An 18680-nucleotide genomic window follows, 5' to 3' on the forward strand; every position below is an offset into this window, starting at 1 on the left:
TCTTTCTCCTAGTGAATATTTCTCCTCTGCTAACCTTCTCCCTTTCCTCCCTCCTCTGGTGCTCTCATGTCTCTGGGCATATCACACCTTTCCATCCACTCCTTCCCTTTACCCTCCATACCTCATGTATACCCCCCGTGCGCCGTACCCAGAAGTCTTCGATACATACCTGTTCTACCTCTCTCAAAGTCATTCTCCTATCTCTACTCTTTATCGGTAACTCAACTTTTGGGCTATTTTTCATGTCTCTCTCTCCTTCACATATCTCTGAGCCATGTCATATGGTCTAGCCTGGCAGCTCAACTATGTCTTTTTTTTATGTCTTTGCTTCTTGTCATCTCATACACTGTAACGTGACTAATCTGAATCTTTTATTTTAAATTTAGAGATTAAATTGTCTCTGGGGTGCCAGGCAGTATTTGCTGCCAATTCAAATGTAGCCACCGTTACCGCGAAACTATCACACAAATCAAATAACACATTTATAAGTTTTAAATCATATATTGTGATAGTTTAAATTAAACCAAAAATATTCATACACAACTTAAATAATCATTGTCCCTCCATACAATCGAAAATAAAATTATATTTAAACAAAAAGGAAAAGAATGAAAAAGTCTGAGTCACTGAAGGAAAGTGAGTTCTGGAATATGTTGAATTAGTTGTTATACTGGCGGAGGGGAAACGTGAACTCGGAGATGAGTGTTGAGTTACCAGCGGGAGACTAGCCAGGGAAACGGCAGAGTAGGCCTACGACTTGAAGCAGGGATCTTCGCAACACCTCGACAAGAGAAAGGAAAACATCTTGCCATGCTGCCGATCCATTCCGTCGTGCGCAACACAAAGTAGTTTGAGCCGGTCCTATTTTGCTCAGGATCCGCGTGGCTTCATAGTAATTCCTTCAAGGGATTAATCCACAAGGGTACGATCCAGAGGAATCCAATGTAACTACATACATCCAGTGTGAAAACTCTGTTTAAAACGCTCCCGCCACGTCTCACATGCCCTCAGTAACCACTCTCTCTGATAGGGCTTCCTGGTAATTAGTGCTCTCTCTCCGCAGGTTAGGCCAAGCAGCCTTTTATCGCAGACATCCCAACCTGCAAAAATTAATTTCAGGGAGGTATCACGGCCTACTTAATGTCTAGGCAGTACACCAAATAAGGAAGGCATAGAAATTGTGAAAATATGTAGATTTTGGTAGTTTGGTTTTTTTCATGTAGCCTTGGCAACTAGCCATCTAGTAGGCTATAGACCTGAATAATGTGCACATGAATTGGCACTTAAACTCACCTCAACATGTCTTTTGCAATCATTTAACCCGGCATAGGCAATGCTAAAGTCACTGTTACAAACAGGGCAGCGTGCAAGACTAGGCCTATCATTATTTTTTACTCTTATTAGACAAGGGTAGCCTACATTTTCCTTTTTTTGAGGCACTGACTCTGCTATGACACTCCTATTCCTATAGACTGAACTGATTGATTAAGTTTGGGAGAAAAGAGATAAATTAAAGCCCGCCTACACTGAAAACTGATTGATTTAGCGAAACAGGCCACTGAAAACTGGTTGATTTAGCGAAACAGGCCAATCAGGATGCTCTCTGTCTTGGATGCGCTCAGGCACACACGCACCACCCCTCTCTCTCTCTCTCTCTCTCTCTCCCCCCCCCCATGTATGCTTTTACACTCAGATGCACACGCTGTCTCAAGATGCGCCAGCTCTCTCTGGATGTTGATCGCTCACTCTAGATTCCAGGAGATTTTTTCTAATTTGCGGGCGTCAGGGAGCTGCTATCAATATGCGGAAGACTCCCGGAACTTCCGGGAGACTTGGGATGTCTGTTAATCGTCAGCTGACTGCGTGACGTTAACAACCCCAATTACGTTTAAGCAACCCGGATGGATAAGCCTATAGTAATATACACTTTTATTATAAAGAATCTGTAGCGGTCCGCTACCACACACACACACACACACACAAACACGGACGCACGCAAACACACGCACGCACACACACACACACACATCCCTGTGCTACAGTGTGGTTGAGTCGCTGCTGCACATTCATCTCCCCAGAGCTCTACGCAAGATAGGAAACAGCAGGGGTCAAAGGGTCACAAGCAAGCTGCTCATCGACGTCCACTCACATGCATATACATCGATACACACACACACACACACACACACACGCAACCACACTCACACAAATTCACCCTACATTGGTAGCAGGGAACGAGGCTTGGGGATATTTACCCAGAAAGGGGATAGATTCATCATCCCCATGACTCTCCTGTGTTGCCTCTCATAGACGGGCAGGCAGGAAGCACTTAGTAATGACCAAGCACAGCACAGCACTGCACAGATGCCTCTACCTCCTCAGCCTCACCGGAAGCCGCGCTGATATAAATAAACCAGGACTGATGCATGCCGGCACAGAGGGATGATGGGCAGGGAAGCGAGTGTGCTGTGGAGGAAGGGAGTTCTTCTTGGAACTGTTTGTGACTTAAAAAAAGAAATAATAATAATAATAATAATAATAACGACTGTCAGTGCAGGGCTGAATGACATTTGTGAGTGACATTAAGAACTTACCAGAAAGGACAATCATTGAGCAGTTGGTGAAAAAAAAAAAGTTTAAAGTCAACAGCGAACTAAGACGCATATGACCTTTAGATGTCAGCCTGAGGTAGAGTCCTTCCAACAGTCCTTTAACAGAGAAACGATGACAACTTCAAAAAAAAAAGAAAAAATATGAGAGACAAACGAAGCCCAAAATACTTTTGGGGCCCCAAAGTGGGTAGAGAGGACGTTCTCCTGCTCCTGGGGAGTGCTTCCATTCTAATAAGGACATTCTGGCTACCCACAATGCATTAGTGGCTACAAGTCTGTCACCTCGCCAGAGGCCCCTGGGTCCTGATGAGGGGAGTTTGGGCAAAGAGGAAGTGGAGGATGGAACAAAATGGCCAGCGCAGCGAAAGAACTCGACTTTAGAAAAAATAAAATAACTATTGACATCATAAGATTAAAGCAACGTCCCTGGGTAGCCACAGGGTGAAAATCATTACGGAGCTGTGATGTAAAGACAGTCCGCATTATCATTAGAAAAATGAGGGATGTTTTCGCTTCGGCCAAATCAATATGTTTTGCAGTCTGCACAATGCTGTACTGAATCTCAAGAAGGGGAATGAGTGTGCACTCATTTTTTTAGAGAAGATAAATTCTATCACGTATAATGTTTGCCACAGACCCAAGAAAATAATACTTTTAAAAAGTCAATAACTACCTAGGTTTTGTTTACCAGTCAGGAGCCATGGAACAAATGGTACAAAAAGATAAATTGTCAGAAAAATGCATGTTTTTTATTTGCTAGTCGGGAACAGCCAATTTAGGGCCCAACTTCCCTGTCAAACCAAAGTGCTCTGTTGTAAGATCACAGCACAGGTTGCAGTGTGGCATCGTTAACAGATGGCCTGGTTTTACACTCTACTGATGCTCCCCATTGTGTGTGAAGCACATTCATCATTTATGATGCATTTATAATGTATCTGTGAAGGGACACGGAGTGGAGCTTCTTAACTTCCTCTAACTTTCATCACATTCTTGTAGTTCAGCTTGTACCGGAGTGGTGGGGCCCTTTTTTACGTTTCCTTCACAGGATTTTATCAAGTGTTTCACCCGGGTTGCATGCTGCTTTTTGAAATCCCTCGTGACATTATCCAGGCACATGTGTTTAAACGGTCCATGCACCGGTCAGACTTTTAAGAATATATATATATATATTTTTTGTATTCTCAGTGTGGGTTGTAACCCCCACCGTCAAGCTGTCCTGAAAGTCAGGGGGTTTGATGGATTGCATCTTGGAGGAGAGCTAAAAGTGGTCTGGCCTGTGGGCAGGGGGGGTGGTGTGGAGCGAAGGGGAGGAAGTGTCCCGCTGTGCGTTTGCTCAGCATGACGGCACTATCCCACATATCTGACACTCACCAACCCCACCCCCACACCCTATCCACAGCTCCAACACCCCACACGCTTTCCCCTGGCTCACTGTCCATTGAGAGGGGAAGTGAATGGCATGTTGGGTGGGGTGGGTTGATGGTGAGTTGATCTCTCTCTTCAGGTGACAGATGACCAACCAGCTTGGTCCACGCCACCCTGCTCCTCTCCCTCCCTCTACTGAGACTGAGGGATTTGATCATATAAATAGAGACGTGTCTCATTAATAAACCAATCTATTATGACTCATTGCACACTCACGCCGATCCAACCCAGTGATTGAAATAATTTGTTATACTTTGTGTCACCTCACTTTGAGGTGTCCATTAGGGGCGGAGGGTGTGAAATGAGATTAAATGACCACCAGATGAGTCTCCATTTTCCCCAAGTGAGACTGGACTCTAGGACTGTGATGCCCAACCTCAGAATGCATATTTTGACACAGTGTAATCGCCAGGAAAACTGAAATAAACCTAACAAGTAAACAAGTTTTTAGTCAGACAGGCTTTTGTCACGAGTTTGTTTAGTCAGAAAGTGGTGTTTAGTTAGCTGCACACAAGCTGAAAAGCTCTGCTTCTCCTATTGAAATGATTGCTCATTGGGAGGATTTTTATTCTAAAGGTTTGTGTGTGACAGTCATGTGCAAGGCCCGGATAATACAGCTGGAGCTACATTGTGATATACAAACAGAATTTCACTGGATGAAAACAACAACGAATCAAAAGATTTCAGTGCGGATAACTATGATGTTAAAACTTGGCAACAGCCGGAAGCAAGAATAGAGGAACAAGTGAAATAAAAAGATAAAGAAATAGGGAAAAGAGAAAACAGTGCTGGGAGTGAGATTGTGTGAGGGTCGTTGAATTGAGAAGGAGAGAGAGACAAATTGAGAGACTGTTGGGAAGAGCAAAACACAAAGTGGGACAGAACAGAAAAGGCCAAAATTGGGTACTATTGGTTTCGAGTACAAAACCTTAGGCAGTTCTTATTGAAAACACATCTAGGTAGACGCATGCCATCTTGTCCAATTTCTCAACTGACATAATTAGGCTTGTCTGCGTGAGTATGTTCTGCATGGTATCAATGACTTGCCAGTAGTATACTGAATACTTGATCTTTCTGGATCTACAGTTCAGTCTTTGATATTTCTCCTGTATGGGTGTAGCAGAGTGTAAAACCTGACCTGCTTTATATTCCCTCACACACACACACACTGACCTGCTTTATATTCCCTCCTCAACCTCATACCCCATCTCACGCCACAACTTGACCCTGAGCATTCTTGAAATAAGTTCTGGTTGCTGCTGCGAAAAAGGAAAAGGGATTTTTCGCCGAGACTCATTACAGCTAAACACCCTCTATTACCTCCTGATGACGAGGATGGTTTTACTAATGATGTCATTTTATGACCGGTATTTTTGGCCTTCTCTGAAATTAGTGCAAAAAAATAGCCTTGAGTGTTTGAACTGCTGAGAAATAACAGAAGGGGGAAGACACAGAGAAAGGGCCAGAGATAGAGAGAGAGAGAGAGAGAGCGGGAGAATAAAAGCAATTTCAGAGAATTCAAAAAGCTATGAAATTAGCCTTTTGTATGACATGATTTCATAATGCAATCAGAAAAAAAAAGAAATGGTTTGTTAGGCTTATTCTTATAAAGGACATCTTTCAGGAAAGCTGAAACGATCTTGTTCTGAGTCATAGAAGCGCATACACGTGCACTCTCTCTGTCTCACACACTTTTACACACACACATACACAAAACTGTTGATGCCTGAGGTGATTGTTTTTTTTTGTGTGTGTATGCCTCTCTCTCTCTGTGTTTGTGTGTGTACCTTTTTATAACTCAGGGCAAGATCGTTTCAGCATACAACACACAACCTACAACACACACCTTTCCTTGTAATACAGATTTTTACACACACACACACACACGCACATACACACTCTGGGGAGTGAATTCAAAGCAGCTGTGAGGGAATTGCAAACCTTGGCATATGCAGCTCACACAACTCACAACATTCGAGACAGGATTTGCAACAAAGGAAATGCATGCCTTCAGAGAAATACGTTCCCTTTAAAAAAAAAATACATGACTTCCAACAAAGTGTGGGTGGACTGATATATGTATATGTGTGTGTAATTACCTGCACACTTATGCCTACCTGCCTGTCTGCCATACGCTCTCCATCATTATTTCTGTCTATCCATCAATCAATCTAGCTGTATTTTTGTCGTAGTGTGTGTGTGTGTGTGCGTGTGTGTGTGTGCTTCTTTTCGCTGGGTAAAAGTACATCTGCACACAGGTTGTGTGTGTGTCAGAGCGCAGCTCTTATCTGCCAGAAGGCGCTCTGTTCCCTCTGACATCCAAAGGGATGTCGTGAACACCTGCTGCAGTAGTCCTGAGGCCTGGCATGGCGCCCGCTCAACATATGGATGCCATTTCCAACCGATGAAGACGGCATTGGGCCAGACGGGGGCTGACAAAGCCGCCCCCCTCCATCCCTCCCTCTCTCTCTCTCCAGCTCCAGCCTCTGCTTAGCCAGACGCTAGCTCCATAGAACGTGTGTAGCGTTTGACACGGACACCAGCAGTTAATTAACCTTACAGCATCGGCTGTTTGCGAGTCGAGGGAGTCGGGGGGAGCGCATGCGCCTAAACCGACAGGCACATCGGTTGTGCTGGCTGGCGGGTAGTGACATGAGCCGTGAGCCAGAGAGAACTGAGCGTTCTCCCAGAAAATGGGAATTGACACCCACTTCCAGTAAACAAGTGAAGGAGACATGAACACACATACAGTACAGACAGACTGATAGGAGGAGAAATTGAAAGGTACATACAGACGTAGACAAACAACACCAGATAAGTAGACAGATAAAGACAGAAATGGAAAATTAGACAGACAGATATAAACATACAAGCAGACGGACAGATAGATAGATTGATAGGTAGGTTGATAGACAGACAGACAGATAGATAGATTGATAGGTAGGTTGATAGACAGACAGACAGACAGACAGATAGATACACTTGTTTGTGTATCTAGCGTTTGCATAGACTTTATAATCACAATCATTTCGTTGCCAGGCTACTCACCCACTGGGTACTTGATTATTACTGTGCGCAGTCAGGTCAACTTTTCAAGACGAGACTAGCCTGCTTTGGGAATGCTGTTTTCCTGTGCACTCTCAGCTAGCCAATTTGAAGAACACTCACCCCAGAGTGCAGATTCAGCCTCTAGTTTTCACTGACAGCCTTGTCTTGGTGCACACTGTATCTAAAGTCTCAAGCTGAAAAAGACAAACAAACTGCAGAGAAGCCTCAGAGAGACCCTGAACGCCACTAAGCTCAGACAGGAACCAGGACCTGAACCAAATTCATTACAGGCCCTCCCAAGATACACCTGTCCTCTAAGTATATTTTTTAAAGCAAATCGTTTGCTCCAATTTAAGAGACACAACCTATTCCCCTCAATTTCTTTAACAAAAAACTCCCACATTCCCATTTTCTCCAGTATGCCGCAGATCCAATCTCGCATCAGACTCAAGGGCTTACTTGAATGCTGATTGGGTGAGAGACATCCTGACTGGATCCAATGAAGGCTGCATTTAAGTGGACTGGGAATAGCAGTCTGAACCATGTCTGCAGTTTAAGATGATTTATGTGCGCGGAAGTTTATGCTTGATTAGGTGTGAGACTAATGTGTCGCAGGCGAGAAAAAAGATACTGAAATGCCCTGTGAAGTTGTTCACAATTTGGCTGTAGGCTCATTTTCAAGTAAATACCTTACTTTTCACTCTGATGAGTATTGACAAGCTGATTTTCTCAATCAGGCAGACAATACGGTCACAGCACAACTTTGTAGATGTTTTATTTTATTCTAACAAAATTCAATAATAACGGAGTGGGTTTTGTCCAAAGTATAGGCTACAAAAGGTGAATGGAGTAAACCATGCATGCAGATACATGTTGATGCGGGAGTGGAGCGTGCCTATATTCCCACAGCCCTATGTTCTCACACTAACCATTTCTAACCCTAACCCTAATTTTGAAAATGTCCTAGAAATGTGAGAACATAGGGTTTAACTTTGAGAAAAATCTTAGAAATGCGGGAACATAGGGCTGTGGGAACATGGGGCTTAATTTTCAGTGAAAAGTCCAATCAGAAAACAAAAACAAATGGTGACTCACCATTATAGACCCAGTACATTCTGGGTAACGATGCAATACAATGAGAGTTGGATTTGTATAACATAATGAAGGTTATAGCTCACCAACACAAAAGACACAAAAAACTGAGCCACACAGTAAAAAGCATGTCTCATTGTTTGGCTAAGTGGGACTAAGGTACAGAATTAAAAATATCCCCAAGGTCTAATAGTTATGAGTTATACTACAATCTTACTTACTTGTCCTGGAACACAATCTAACCCAAATCCCATCACCACCACCACATCTATCCACAAGGCAGGCAGGGCTGACAGAAGCCACATGTAGCTACTTTAAATATATTCCAATGCATAGAGAGAAGGCGACTGCAGCTTAACATTACTCCCTGTAAAGCTATCCATGGCTGTATCATATCTCAATCCACAGGGGGACTTTCCATCACTGACAAATTCCCACCTATTTTTAATTCCCACAGTGAGCTACAACTGTGACACAACAGAGATGACATATTACACTTTGCAAAATTGTCCCACTGCAGTTCAATTTTGAGCCAGGGCTTTATATTAATAGCTAGACCTTGAAAGTCGCTAATATCTTGTTGCATTTGGGGAATGTATTCTGGCTTTAATCATAATTAATATCGGCAAAAATCATGATGTGATGCGTCCGAGGTGTCATTGTTAGCATGCTAATGATCCTCGGCTTTGACTTAATCAGTCAATTAATCTCTGTCTCATGAATGTAATCTTTCTTTTTCTCGCTCCCTTGCTTTCTCTTTCTCTCTCTCTCTCTCTCTCTCTCTCTCTCTCTCTGTGCTTGTCTGTCAGTCTTGTATTGTAGCCATGATTGCTTCAAGAGCTGACTTTAAAATCCCAAACATATACAGACCGAGCTCAGCTTGACTGACTTCAGCCTGTGCTAAAAATCCTGAACATCCTGAAATTGGCATGTCTTTCCTGCTTGGGAAAACACAAGAAAGTGTGGCTGGCACAAAGCACCTGCGAAAAAAGAAAACTTTATCCACTAAAATATTCACTGAGAAAAAACAAACATGGCATGCTTTTGTAGAAAGAACATTGCGTACAAAATCCATGAATCAGAGCTAAACTTTGTAAACCCTTAAAACTACAAGGCAAGGAAAGGAAGACGCGAGTGTGTATTAGAGCTGTCACTTTACGTTCGAAAATCGATTGCACAATCGATTGGACCAAACACCACAAGTTTCGAAAACTAAATTAGGGAATCGATTTTAACCAAATATTTACACTATTAATTTTAAACGAAATTAAGAATAAGAACAAGAATATAAGAATATAAAATATAAGAATATAAAATAATTCCGAAGTGCAGTAAGCATTGCGAAAGCTAAAAAGAAAATTCCCACCAATTTTACGCACCGGGAACAGCAGTTTCAATCAGCTGCTGTGCTGCTCGTGTTTTGCCAAAAAATGGAGGACAACGCGATCAACCTGTGCGACATGTAGAGAGACGAGGCCCAAATAACTTGAGGAGTTCGATGTGGAAGTACTTCGGATTTTTGGTATATCAAACTATGGAGAAGAACAAAGCGGTAGGCTACGCAAACTGTGCAATCGAGTTCTACGGAGGCGAAATTTGTTTGACATTTCTAATCGTAAACACAGACACAGCTACGTTGAAGCCTGCAGTCATGTCACTGATGTAATTAACAGCACTCACCGACGCACTTATTCTTACTGTACTCTAATGTTTTTTTTAAACTGTCCTAAAATTGTGAGAATTGTTCTAACACTTACTGTTTACCATGTTGTTAGTCGCTTTGGTTAAAAAAGCGTCAGCCAAATGTAATGTAATGTAATGTAATGTAATGGCAGTCCACTTGGCTTACTGGTTTTCGAGAATGTTGCACTTCTGTTTGTCATTGTGCACGAAACTTCACGCCAATAAATCATCAGAAATATTGCTGGCTTGCGTCTACAAGCGCCCTCTTTACGTTCGTCCTAATGCCTGTTAGTTGTTTGTGGATTGGCCTATATTTGGCGTTGAAAATGGAAACGTCTTTAGACATAAAACATCGATTTTACAATCGATTCAATGAACACTTACGTCTCAAAAATCGAACAGGATTTTTTCACAAAAGTGACAACCCTAGTGTGTATGTGTGTGTGTGAAGGGGGCACTTTTCTCACTCACAGCTCAAGAATTTCCCCCAGCTTAGACCACAATCCTCCTCAGCCATCAGAACTCCCTGGGGTCTGTCAGCTATAGCAAGGCTCAGTGGGGCCAAGGGACCTGGGGGGGAAATAGTCTTTGACAATGTCAAGCCAGATTCACAGGTTGAGATGACAGCCTGTCCTTGACTCTGTACTCACACAGACAGACACCCCACACCCCTTTCTTGTGTCATTTCACCAGCATTTGATATTAGGCCTTCATTATGATTTGTGTGTTTGGGTTGTGTGTGCTACCATCACATCACACTTCTTGATGTATTAGTTCTTTGCCAGGTTCATTTTCCTCTCAGGGATAATCTTTCCTGTCAAACAAGCTTTTGAGCTTTTTTTTCCCCCGAGATGTTAAAAGTACAGGTGCTTGTATTAAGCATAAAGAGATCTGATAATTACAAAGAAAAGGTTTGTCATTATGTTAGCTTTGGCTGTGTAAAAATGGCAAACCTACGAAGTCAGGTAATAAATAAATAACCTGCCAGTTAGCAAAGGTTAACAAGTAAATTAATTCTGTTTTACCTGCGAAAATCTTGATCTTCACAATGAATACTGTCACAAACAGTATGCTGCAGGTAATCATTAAAGGGCTCATCTGGATTCTGTCCATGGATCTTCCCTTCTCTCTCTCTCTCTCTTTGTGATCATCAAATCTGGCAGGATGTGAAAATTACGTGATTGACTGACTGCCTGTCTGATGTGCCATTTTGTCTTAGTGTTAACAACAGCTGGTTTCAGAGATGACATAAAACTAGTACGGGACTCTCAGAGGAGTTCCGCTCTATTAGCAGGATCATTTGCTTGATTTATTTAGCTAATTTTTCTTCTCTTCCTTCCCTCAAATTCTTCTCTGTAACAGTATTGCCCCGTCATCACCGTAATGGCCAAGAAAAAAAAAAAAACTCTTTGTGGAATTAGGAATGGTTCCATTTCACACCACATTTGTTTTTTTACACATCAGGCAAATCAAATTCTTCAGACAGCTGCTCAGCTTTCCTATGAAACCATATCTATTTCAATTACAATTTAAACATAAAAGCATAAAAGGGACATGGCTACACATGTTTAAAAAGTAAACTACATACATTAGAAGTAAAAGTAAAAGACATAAAAGACACAAAGTAGAATTCAGGCAAAATAGCAGAACCTGTTATCCACCACTTCTACTCTTCTTTCTCATTTGGACAGGGAGCCCGAGACATTACAGAATAGTGATCACTGGGGATGGCACCACTACCCCACTGCCAGATAATCAATTATGTGGGTCACCACTGTCGCATGTCCTATTATGGAGGCACTCAGATCACAGCTATTTTCCATAAATGCCGTTTGTCTTTCGTAGCCCCATATGCAGGCAATGCAAGGAGACAGGTTTTATTGGCAGAGCTAACTAGCCTAATCTATGAATTGCTGTGGTTGTTTATGACCCATACATGCAGCCTGGCTGTACTCCTCCAGTGCTGTGCTAACCCCGGCAAGTTATGTGGGTCGTCAGGGCTGCCCCTGCTCATTAGTTTTCATCATTGAATGCTTCCCGTTCTGACTGTGCCCTCACAGTGCTCGCGTTTGGCCCTCAGTGTTAAACGGCAGCCCTAATGCGATACACGTCTGGCCCGAGTCATGACCTGGTGTCAGACAACGAAGGCGGTATGACCTCCTCAGGCGATTACCGCATGTAGAATTCCAAACAGCAGAGTGCCCGAGACCTTCAAATGCAGCTCCTTGGACAAGTGCCCAAAAGGCTTCATCTGATGGATTTATCCAGATCTCCTTCCAAAAGCCTGAAGAACGGGGAGTTTTGTAGACTGTTTAGAGACAGAATTAATGAGCTCCATTATTTGTTCCTCTACTTTAGCCACTGCAGTGGCAACAATTCATTCTGTAGTAATGTAGCTTTGAGCAAAATGCGACTGCATACAATATAGTAATCTGATCTACATAAATTCAAAGTGCACTGGTTGTACCATAACTTCAAACAGCATGGCTTGTTCTTCATATTTCATTGACCAAACATGCCTGTGTTATTTTTATCGGTACAGGGTTTAAACATTTAATGAGGCACTGAGTCGAAAAAATATGCAAAAGAGTATGCATAACTTTTGAAAAGAATAGCATATGAAGATAGCATATAGAATTCCCCTGATACATTTCTAGAAAGATCACAGTTTTTTTTTACAAAATCATCAGAAGACTATTTTATCACTTTTTTGTATCACAAGTGAAGAGCATCAGAATTTCTGATTTACCATTTAAAATATTCATTAATCCACTTAAATATTCATACTGCTGGCAAGGCACGCTTTACACTTTTAGAAGAAGGTTGAGAAATCTAGAATTCTTCCAGAACTTTCACATAGGGAAGACCCATTAAGCTCTTGTGGGCTGAAATGAATTATATACATTGATGACGTTACTAAATTCTAATTTCCATGCCGGTTTGAAAGTTCAAACTTTTTTTTAGCACTTTGCCAAGAAGGGTTAGCCAAATAACTCTGTTTTAAGTGTGTAAGCGGCTTACACCAAATGCCTTGGCAAACCTCATCTTGGGGGAGACGCTGTTAGGTTTCCTCCATGACCTACTGAGCTTCAGCTTGGCACTATTAAACCAAGACACTGTGTTAAGTCTTGTCACCTCACTGCGAACATCAGTGTTCCGGCTGAATTACCACACACCACTTTCAGAGAGCGGGGAGAAAAAAAATACTATCTGAGTGACTGTGGTCCCGCAAGTGGGAACAGAAGGATTACACAGAAAATGTGGGTCAGGCAGGAGGCGCAATAACAATGACCCACCGGCAGGTTCTGTCTTGATGTGATCAGGGTGCAGTGATAAAGAGGAGGATGAGGAAGAAGATGAGGGGGGAGAAGAAGGGGAAGGATAAGGACCTGCTGGTATAATGTTGGCCTTTGACAACAGCTCATAATTTATGACCCTTTTTTACGCTGAAAGTTCTCTATTTGTCTCTTCTCTTTCCTCCAACTCCTTTCCTCCTATTCCTCTAAATCACTAACTGTTTCTCTCTCCTCTCTCTCTCCAGGCTGTGGATCATGGCAGAGTGGCAAAGACAATGCATCTGAGGCCCCGTGGCAAAGCCTCCCCACGGGGAGCATTTGCCGGGCATGGGGGCTTCTTCGGCCACTGACCCCGTGTCCCAGTGATTAATGGCTCCAAACTCCTCGCCTCTGCACTCCTCCTGCACCACAACACCTCCCTCTACCCCACCTTGCTTTTCTTCTTTATTTATCTCTTTCACTTTGTTTCCCCCTCACATGACCCAGAAACTTGCAGTCGGACCGTTCACCTCGGCGAGCAATTCCTCAGACAGCCGACACTAACTGGCACAGACAGGCACCCAGATCTGAAGATAAAGTAGCCTCATCTTCTCCATATCACCGCGTGGTCTATAGCTGGATCATGACGGCTTAGCCACAGGAGCCAGGTAAAGGCAGCCGTCCTGGAGAGATCAATGGAACTGCGTTGACTAATGTGTAGAGGGACTCCTTCGGTCACCCAGTCTAGAGAACAACTCTGTCATTGAGCAGCTACTCTCTTTCTCTCTCTCTCTCTGTCTGTCTATCTTATGCCATTTCTCTCTCAAACTCTGATAGATGTATGCTTCTGCCGCATCATTTAGAGGCAAACATTATTAAGAAAGAACATATTTCAAACTGAGACACGTGTTGCCATGACTCAAGTTTGATGGCTGGCCGGAAATTTGATTGATCAAGAAAGGACAGAAAAAAAAGAGCGCAGACTAAAACGCTACCGCTGACCTTTGTGCCAGGGTTGTTGTTGTCGTCACGTGGTTGGTGGCCCTCGTCATGGTGTTGCCACCTCCAGACAAGCGCCACGTGTGTCTCACCACCATAGTCATCATGACCAGCATGGCCTTCATGGACGCCTACCTGGTGGAGCAGAACCAGGGGCCACGCAAGATTGGCGTGTGCATCATTGTGCTGGTGGGCGACTTCTGCTTCCTGATTGTGCTCCGCTACGTGGCGGTGTGGGTGGGTGCTGAAGTGCGAACGGCCCGCCGTGGCTACGCCATGATCCTCTGGTTCCTCTATATCTTCGTCCTGGAGATCAAGCTCTACTTCGTGTTCCAGAACTGCAAGGCTGACCGCAAGAGCCTGGAGGTGGTGGCCCGCAAGGCGCTCACGCTGCTGCTCTCGATATGCGTCCCAGGGCTCTACCTGATCTTGGTCGCGCTGGACAGCATGGAGTACGTCCGCACCTTCCGCAAGAAGGAGGACATGCGGGGACGGCTCTTCTGGGTCGCTCTGGACCTTCTGGATCTGTTGGACATCCAGGCCAACCTATGGGAGCCGCAGCGGACAGGCCTGCCCATCTGGGCAGAGGGCCTGATGTTCTTCTACTGCTACATCCTGCTGCTCATACTTCCCTGCGTGTCCCTGAGCGAGATCACTGTCCAGGGCGAGCAGGTGTCGCCCCAGAAGATGATGCTCTACCCGGTGCTGAGCCTGGTCACCATCAACGTGGTGACCATCCTGATCCGCGGTGTAAATATGGTGCTCTTCCAGGACAGCCGCGTCTCCACCATCTTTGTGGGCAAGAACGTAGTGGCCATCGCCACCAAGGCCTGCACCTTCCTGGAGTACCGGCGGCAGGTGAAGGAGCTTCCACCACCGGGTGCCGCCGGCATAGCTCTGGAGCTTCAACAGAACTCAGTGCCACACGGCCAGGCACTGCCCAACGCCACCAGTCTGCCACACGAACCCACACCCGCCCAGGAGATCATCGACACATGACCGGGGCAGAGCCGACTGATTGACACTCATGGCTGCCAGTCGGCATTCTTCCTGCTGACTGTGGGAACCACTGATTGGACAGGTCCCGGTTTGAATCACTACTGACTGGACAGGTCCTGGTTTGGGGGGATGGGTTGATCACTGCTGACTAAGGACACCCCAGTCATAAGCCTGGTATGCGTTACACAGTTGGCCTTTCTACACTGTCTATCAAAGCTAGAAAACAAAACAGACTCTAGTATCTCCGGTCAAATCCTACTAAAAAAGACTTGACGACCAGACTGATATGATGAAGCTCTGCTATATGTCACTGATGTGAGATGTGTTTTTAATTGTGTGAACATTTTTTCTAAAAAAATGAAATGAAAACTAGTGAAAGAAAGCTTGTTCGACAGACCCTTTTTTCTGATCCAGAATGATAGCTTAAAATCTTTTTTAATTTGATGGTCCTGTGAGAGTTACAAATGACACGTTTACCTGTAAGATCTCTCTGTTTTCTTTTGTAATGCAACTGACAGGGCATACAGAACTCACTTCTCAATTGTAGACAGGAATTTGAAAAGAGAAATGGGAAAGGGACTGCTCAACAAATAGGAGAAAACTCAGAGTGAAAGGCTGAGAAGATGAAAGAAAGGAACTAACAGAGGGAGAATTAAGAATCCCCTCTCTGGAATTAAGAATCTGGAACAGCTCTAGAAGGAAGGTCTGAGGAAGCATTTTTGTCAGAGGTCCCCATATTTTAAGTCTTTGTGATGGAATGCTGAAAAAGGCTCAGGAGATCAGCAACATCCTCTGACATGATATATATATATGTGTGTGTGTGTGTGTGTGTGTGTGTGTGTATGTTTCTGAAGGGCTTTTGCAAAGTCGTGTTGTAAAGAGTTATAAAGAGGAGAGGGAGGGAGTTAGGAGGAGAGGATAAAACTGGTAGCCATTAACATTCTGGTTAGAACATAGATGGTAAAAATATCGCCGAAAACTATACATCATAACACTGAATATTATTATTATTATTATTACTACTGGTGTATGTACATTTTGAGTTGGAAGAGTGTTTTAATAAAATATGGAAAAGAGTGAGACTTCAACGATAAACACTTTATCACTGTTTATTTTGCACTACTCCTCAAGTCCTACCTGAAGGGCAAAAGTCACCTACCTGAAGGGCAAAAGTCACATTGTGGCCTAAGTATTTCAAGTGGCGCATGTTTGTTCGAGCTTTCCTTGTGAGTCTTTGTCAATCGAGCACGGCGTGCTACTGTCAGGATAAACACCAGCTCAAGCATCGCTAATGTACAAACGCTACACGTCAGCAGAACCGGACGGCAACGGAGGAACTAAATAGCGGACTTGGGAATAGAATAAATTACCTGTAGTGGCATCAGCAGGCGATCACCTTTTCCGCACCTCCTAGCGTGGTGCGATACATCCCGCCCATAAATCACAGAGGAACCGAGCCCATCAGGAAATGAATTGTGCTCCCTCCATATGTAATAGGCTTGTGAAAGCGCTGCTCCTCTGATTTACTCGGCATCCGTGACTTCCTGAAATATTTTCAATTTCGACAACGGTAATTCAGCATTTGTGCATTACAAGCCAAGGTGAGCAAGGGAATTTCCAAGGGAGATGTTGACTAACCGCCGGAATGCTGATGGTACGGTTTCTCCACTTGGCTGCTCCCCCCACTTTCCCCAGGGCCCGAAAGGCCCAATCACTTGACTGTTCTCCCGACTGCCAATCACAATTTCAGGGGCTGTGTGTGCCTTATCTATACATACATAACTTAGCTCAGCGTCAGTGCTTTTCAAAGAGTGTCTGTCGAAAGTCTGAGACACCTGCAGGACCACCCATAAACACAAACACACACACACACTGATTAGGGCCTATAACTTGTCTATTTAGAAAACATCTCACAAACACATAATTAGTTACCTATCCTAGGTATTTTGTATTGTGTTTCATTCATTTAATGTCAGCAACCAGATCGCTCTCCACTTCCCAAATCGCATCCTACAATCCATCACAAAAGTAATGGAGACAAATAGGTGTCCTCAACTTATCCATAGTGATGTATCACAGAATTCACTGTGCATACCACAAGTCTACACTTTGTCAACAAAGAACACAAATGGGATCTTTCATGCAGGCCACACATAACACACATTAATATTAAATATGTGTTTCATAGTTACTCAGGGGTCAGTCCGCCTTATTCAGTTGGGAAGTGAAAAGGATGCTGGTAGAAATCGAAACCTAACAATGGCATTGTTCCCAACATTAATATTAAAAACATGTTTCATAGTTGCTCAGAGATCAGTGTGCCTCTTATTCAGTTAGTGGAGAGGACACTGGTACAAATTGAGATCTAACAATGGTATCCTTACAAACATTAATATTAAATACATGTTTCATAGTTGCTCAGTTGGGAAGTGGAAAGGACGTGGGTACAAATCGAGACCTAATAATGGCACGAACACAATTGATATTCTTGGCCCTTGTGATGTCCTTGTCTGCATTGTAATGTAATGCTTGGGAAGACTGAGACACTATCCAAGGAGGCAGATCAATTGAACAGACTTCTCTTGATCAGCCAGAGGTTACCACCATCTTCCAATGATATTCTGTCATAAAGTGCCAACAGTTATTCTTTGCAAAAATTTGTTTCTAATGATTCCCCACTACACAGAATTCTGACATTCTGTTGGGAAATGCAATTTTAATCCTATGAGTGATATGCAATCTTTTTTGATGCCAATACAGACCAAAAAACACAATTGGTATTTTAAAACAAATGTTATGTTCTGATCCTGTGGATCATAAGAAGTAGTAGTATAGTCCCACATTTCAAGTGATAATCCCAATTAGGACCAGGGTAGTAAGTTTTATAGTAGTAATTATTGCCTTATCATAGGCCATGGTCCCATTTATTAGGTCTTGTTAAACTGCTAATGAAAACTAGCTGGTTTGTGAGGGTCCCACATAGCTTGTAAGACCTTAGGCCTTCTTAAAATCATTGATGCTTTATATACAGTTAGGGCAGCTCTCCCCAGACTATTAGAAAACTGTTAGCTACCTGTATTGCTTTTCTCATGTTAGCACTTCAAACGAATCCAACCACCATTGAAATGTGCTAATTTCAAGGACATGCATGGCCTACAACAGTGGCGCTAACAAGCTGACCCCTTAGTTCCTTCTCCTTACACAAGAATAAGAGGACAACTCCATGTTGACGTCTAATGATGTCTAATGAATTCCATGTTGAAGACTAATGATGACATCATCATGGACATCTGCCGCTGATAATGATTTATGGATTACCACGTGCCACCAAACGTCTCAATCAACCTTAATGTGTTCATAAAAATCTGACACCAAGATGGCTCCTCTCTCACTCCTCCTACCCTAATGCAAACTGAAGATGCAGCACTCTCAACACACACGGAAACGCACACACACGGACACACACACACACACACACAACATAAATCTACAGATGGCCTGCAAATGTCTGTGCTGGCATCCCTCCAGCTCTAATGCACATACTCAG

General features: G+C 43.4%; 1 protein-coding gene across 1 annotated transcript in view; it reads left to right on the top strand.

Annotated features, from left to right (window-relative positions):
* Positions 1 to 16228, top strand: part of tmem121ab (transmembrane protein 121Ab) — a 53226-nt gene extending 36998 nt beyond the window's left edge. The window contains exon 2 of the mRNA XM_048251365.1: positions 13402 to 16228. Within this exon, the coding sequence (XP_048107322.1) occupies positions 14186 to 15133 (948 nt within the window). The 5' untranslated portion in view covers positions 13402 to 14185 and the 3' untranslated portion in view covers positions 15134 to 16228. The remainder of the gene's footprint in view (positions 1 to 13401) is intronic.
* The last annotated feature ends 2452 nt before the right edge of the window (positions 16229 to 18680 follow it).

This window comes from Alosa alosa, chromosome 8 (assembly GCF_017589495.1).
Source record: "Alosa alosa isolate M-15738 ecotype Scorff River chromosome 8, AALO_Geno_1.1, whole genome shotgun sequence".
Classification (NCBI taxonomy): Eukaryota; Metazoa; Chordata; class Actinopteri; order Clupeiformes; family Clupeidae; genus Alosa; species Alosa alosa.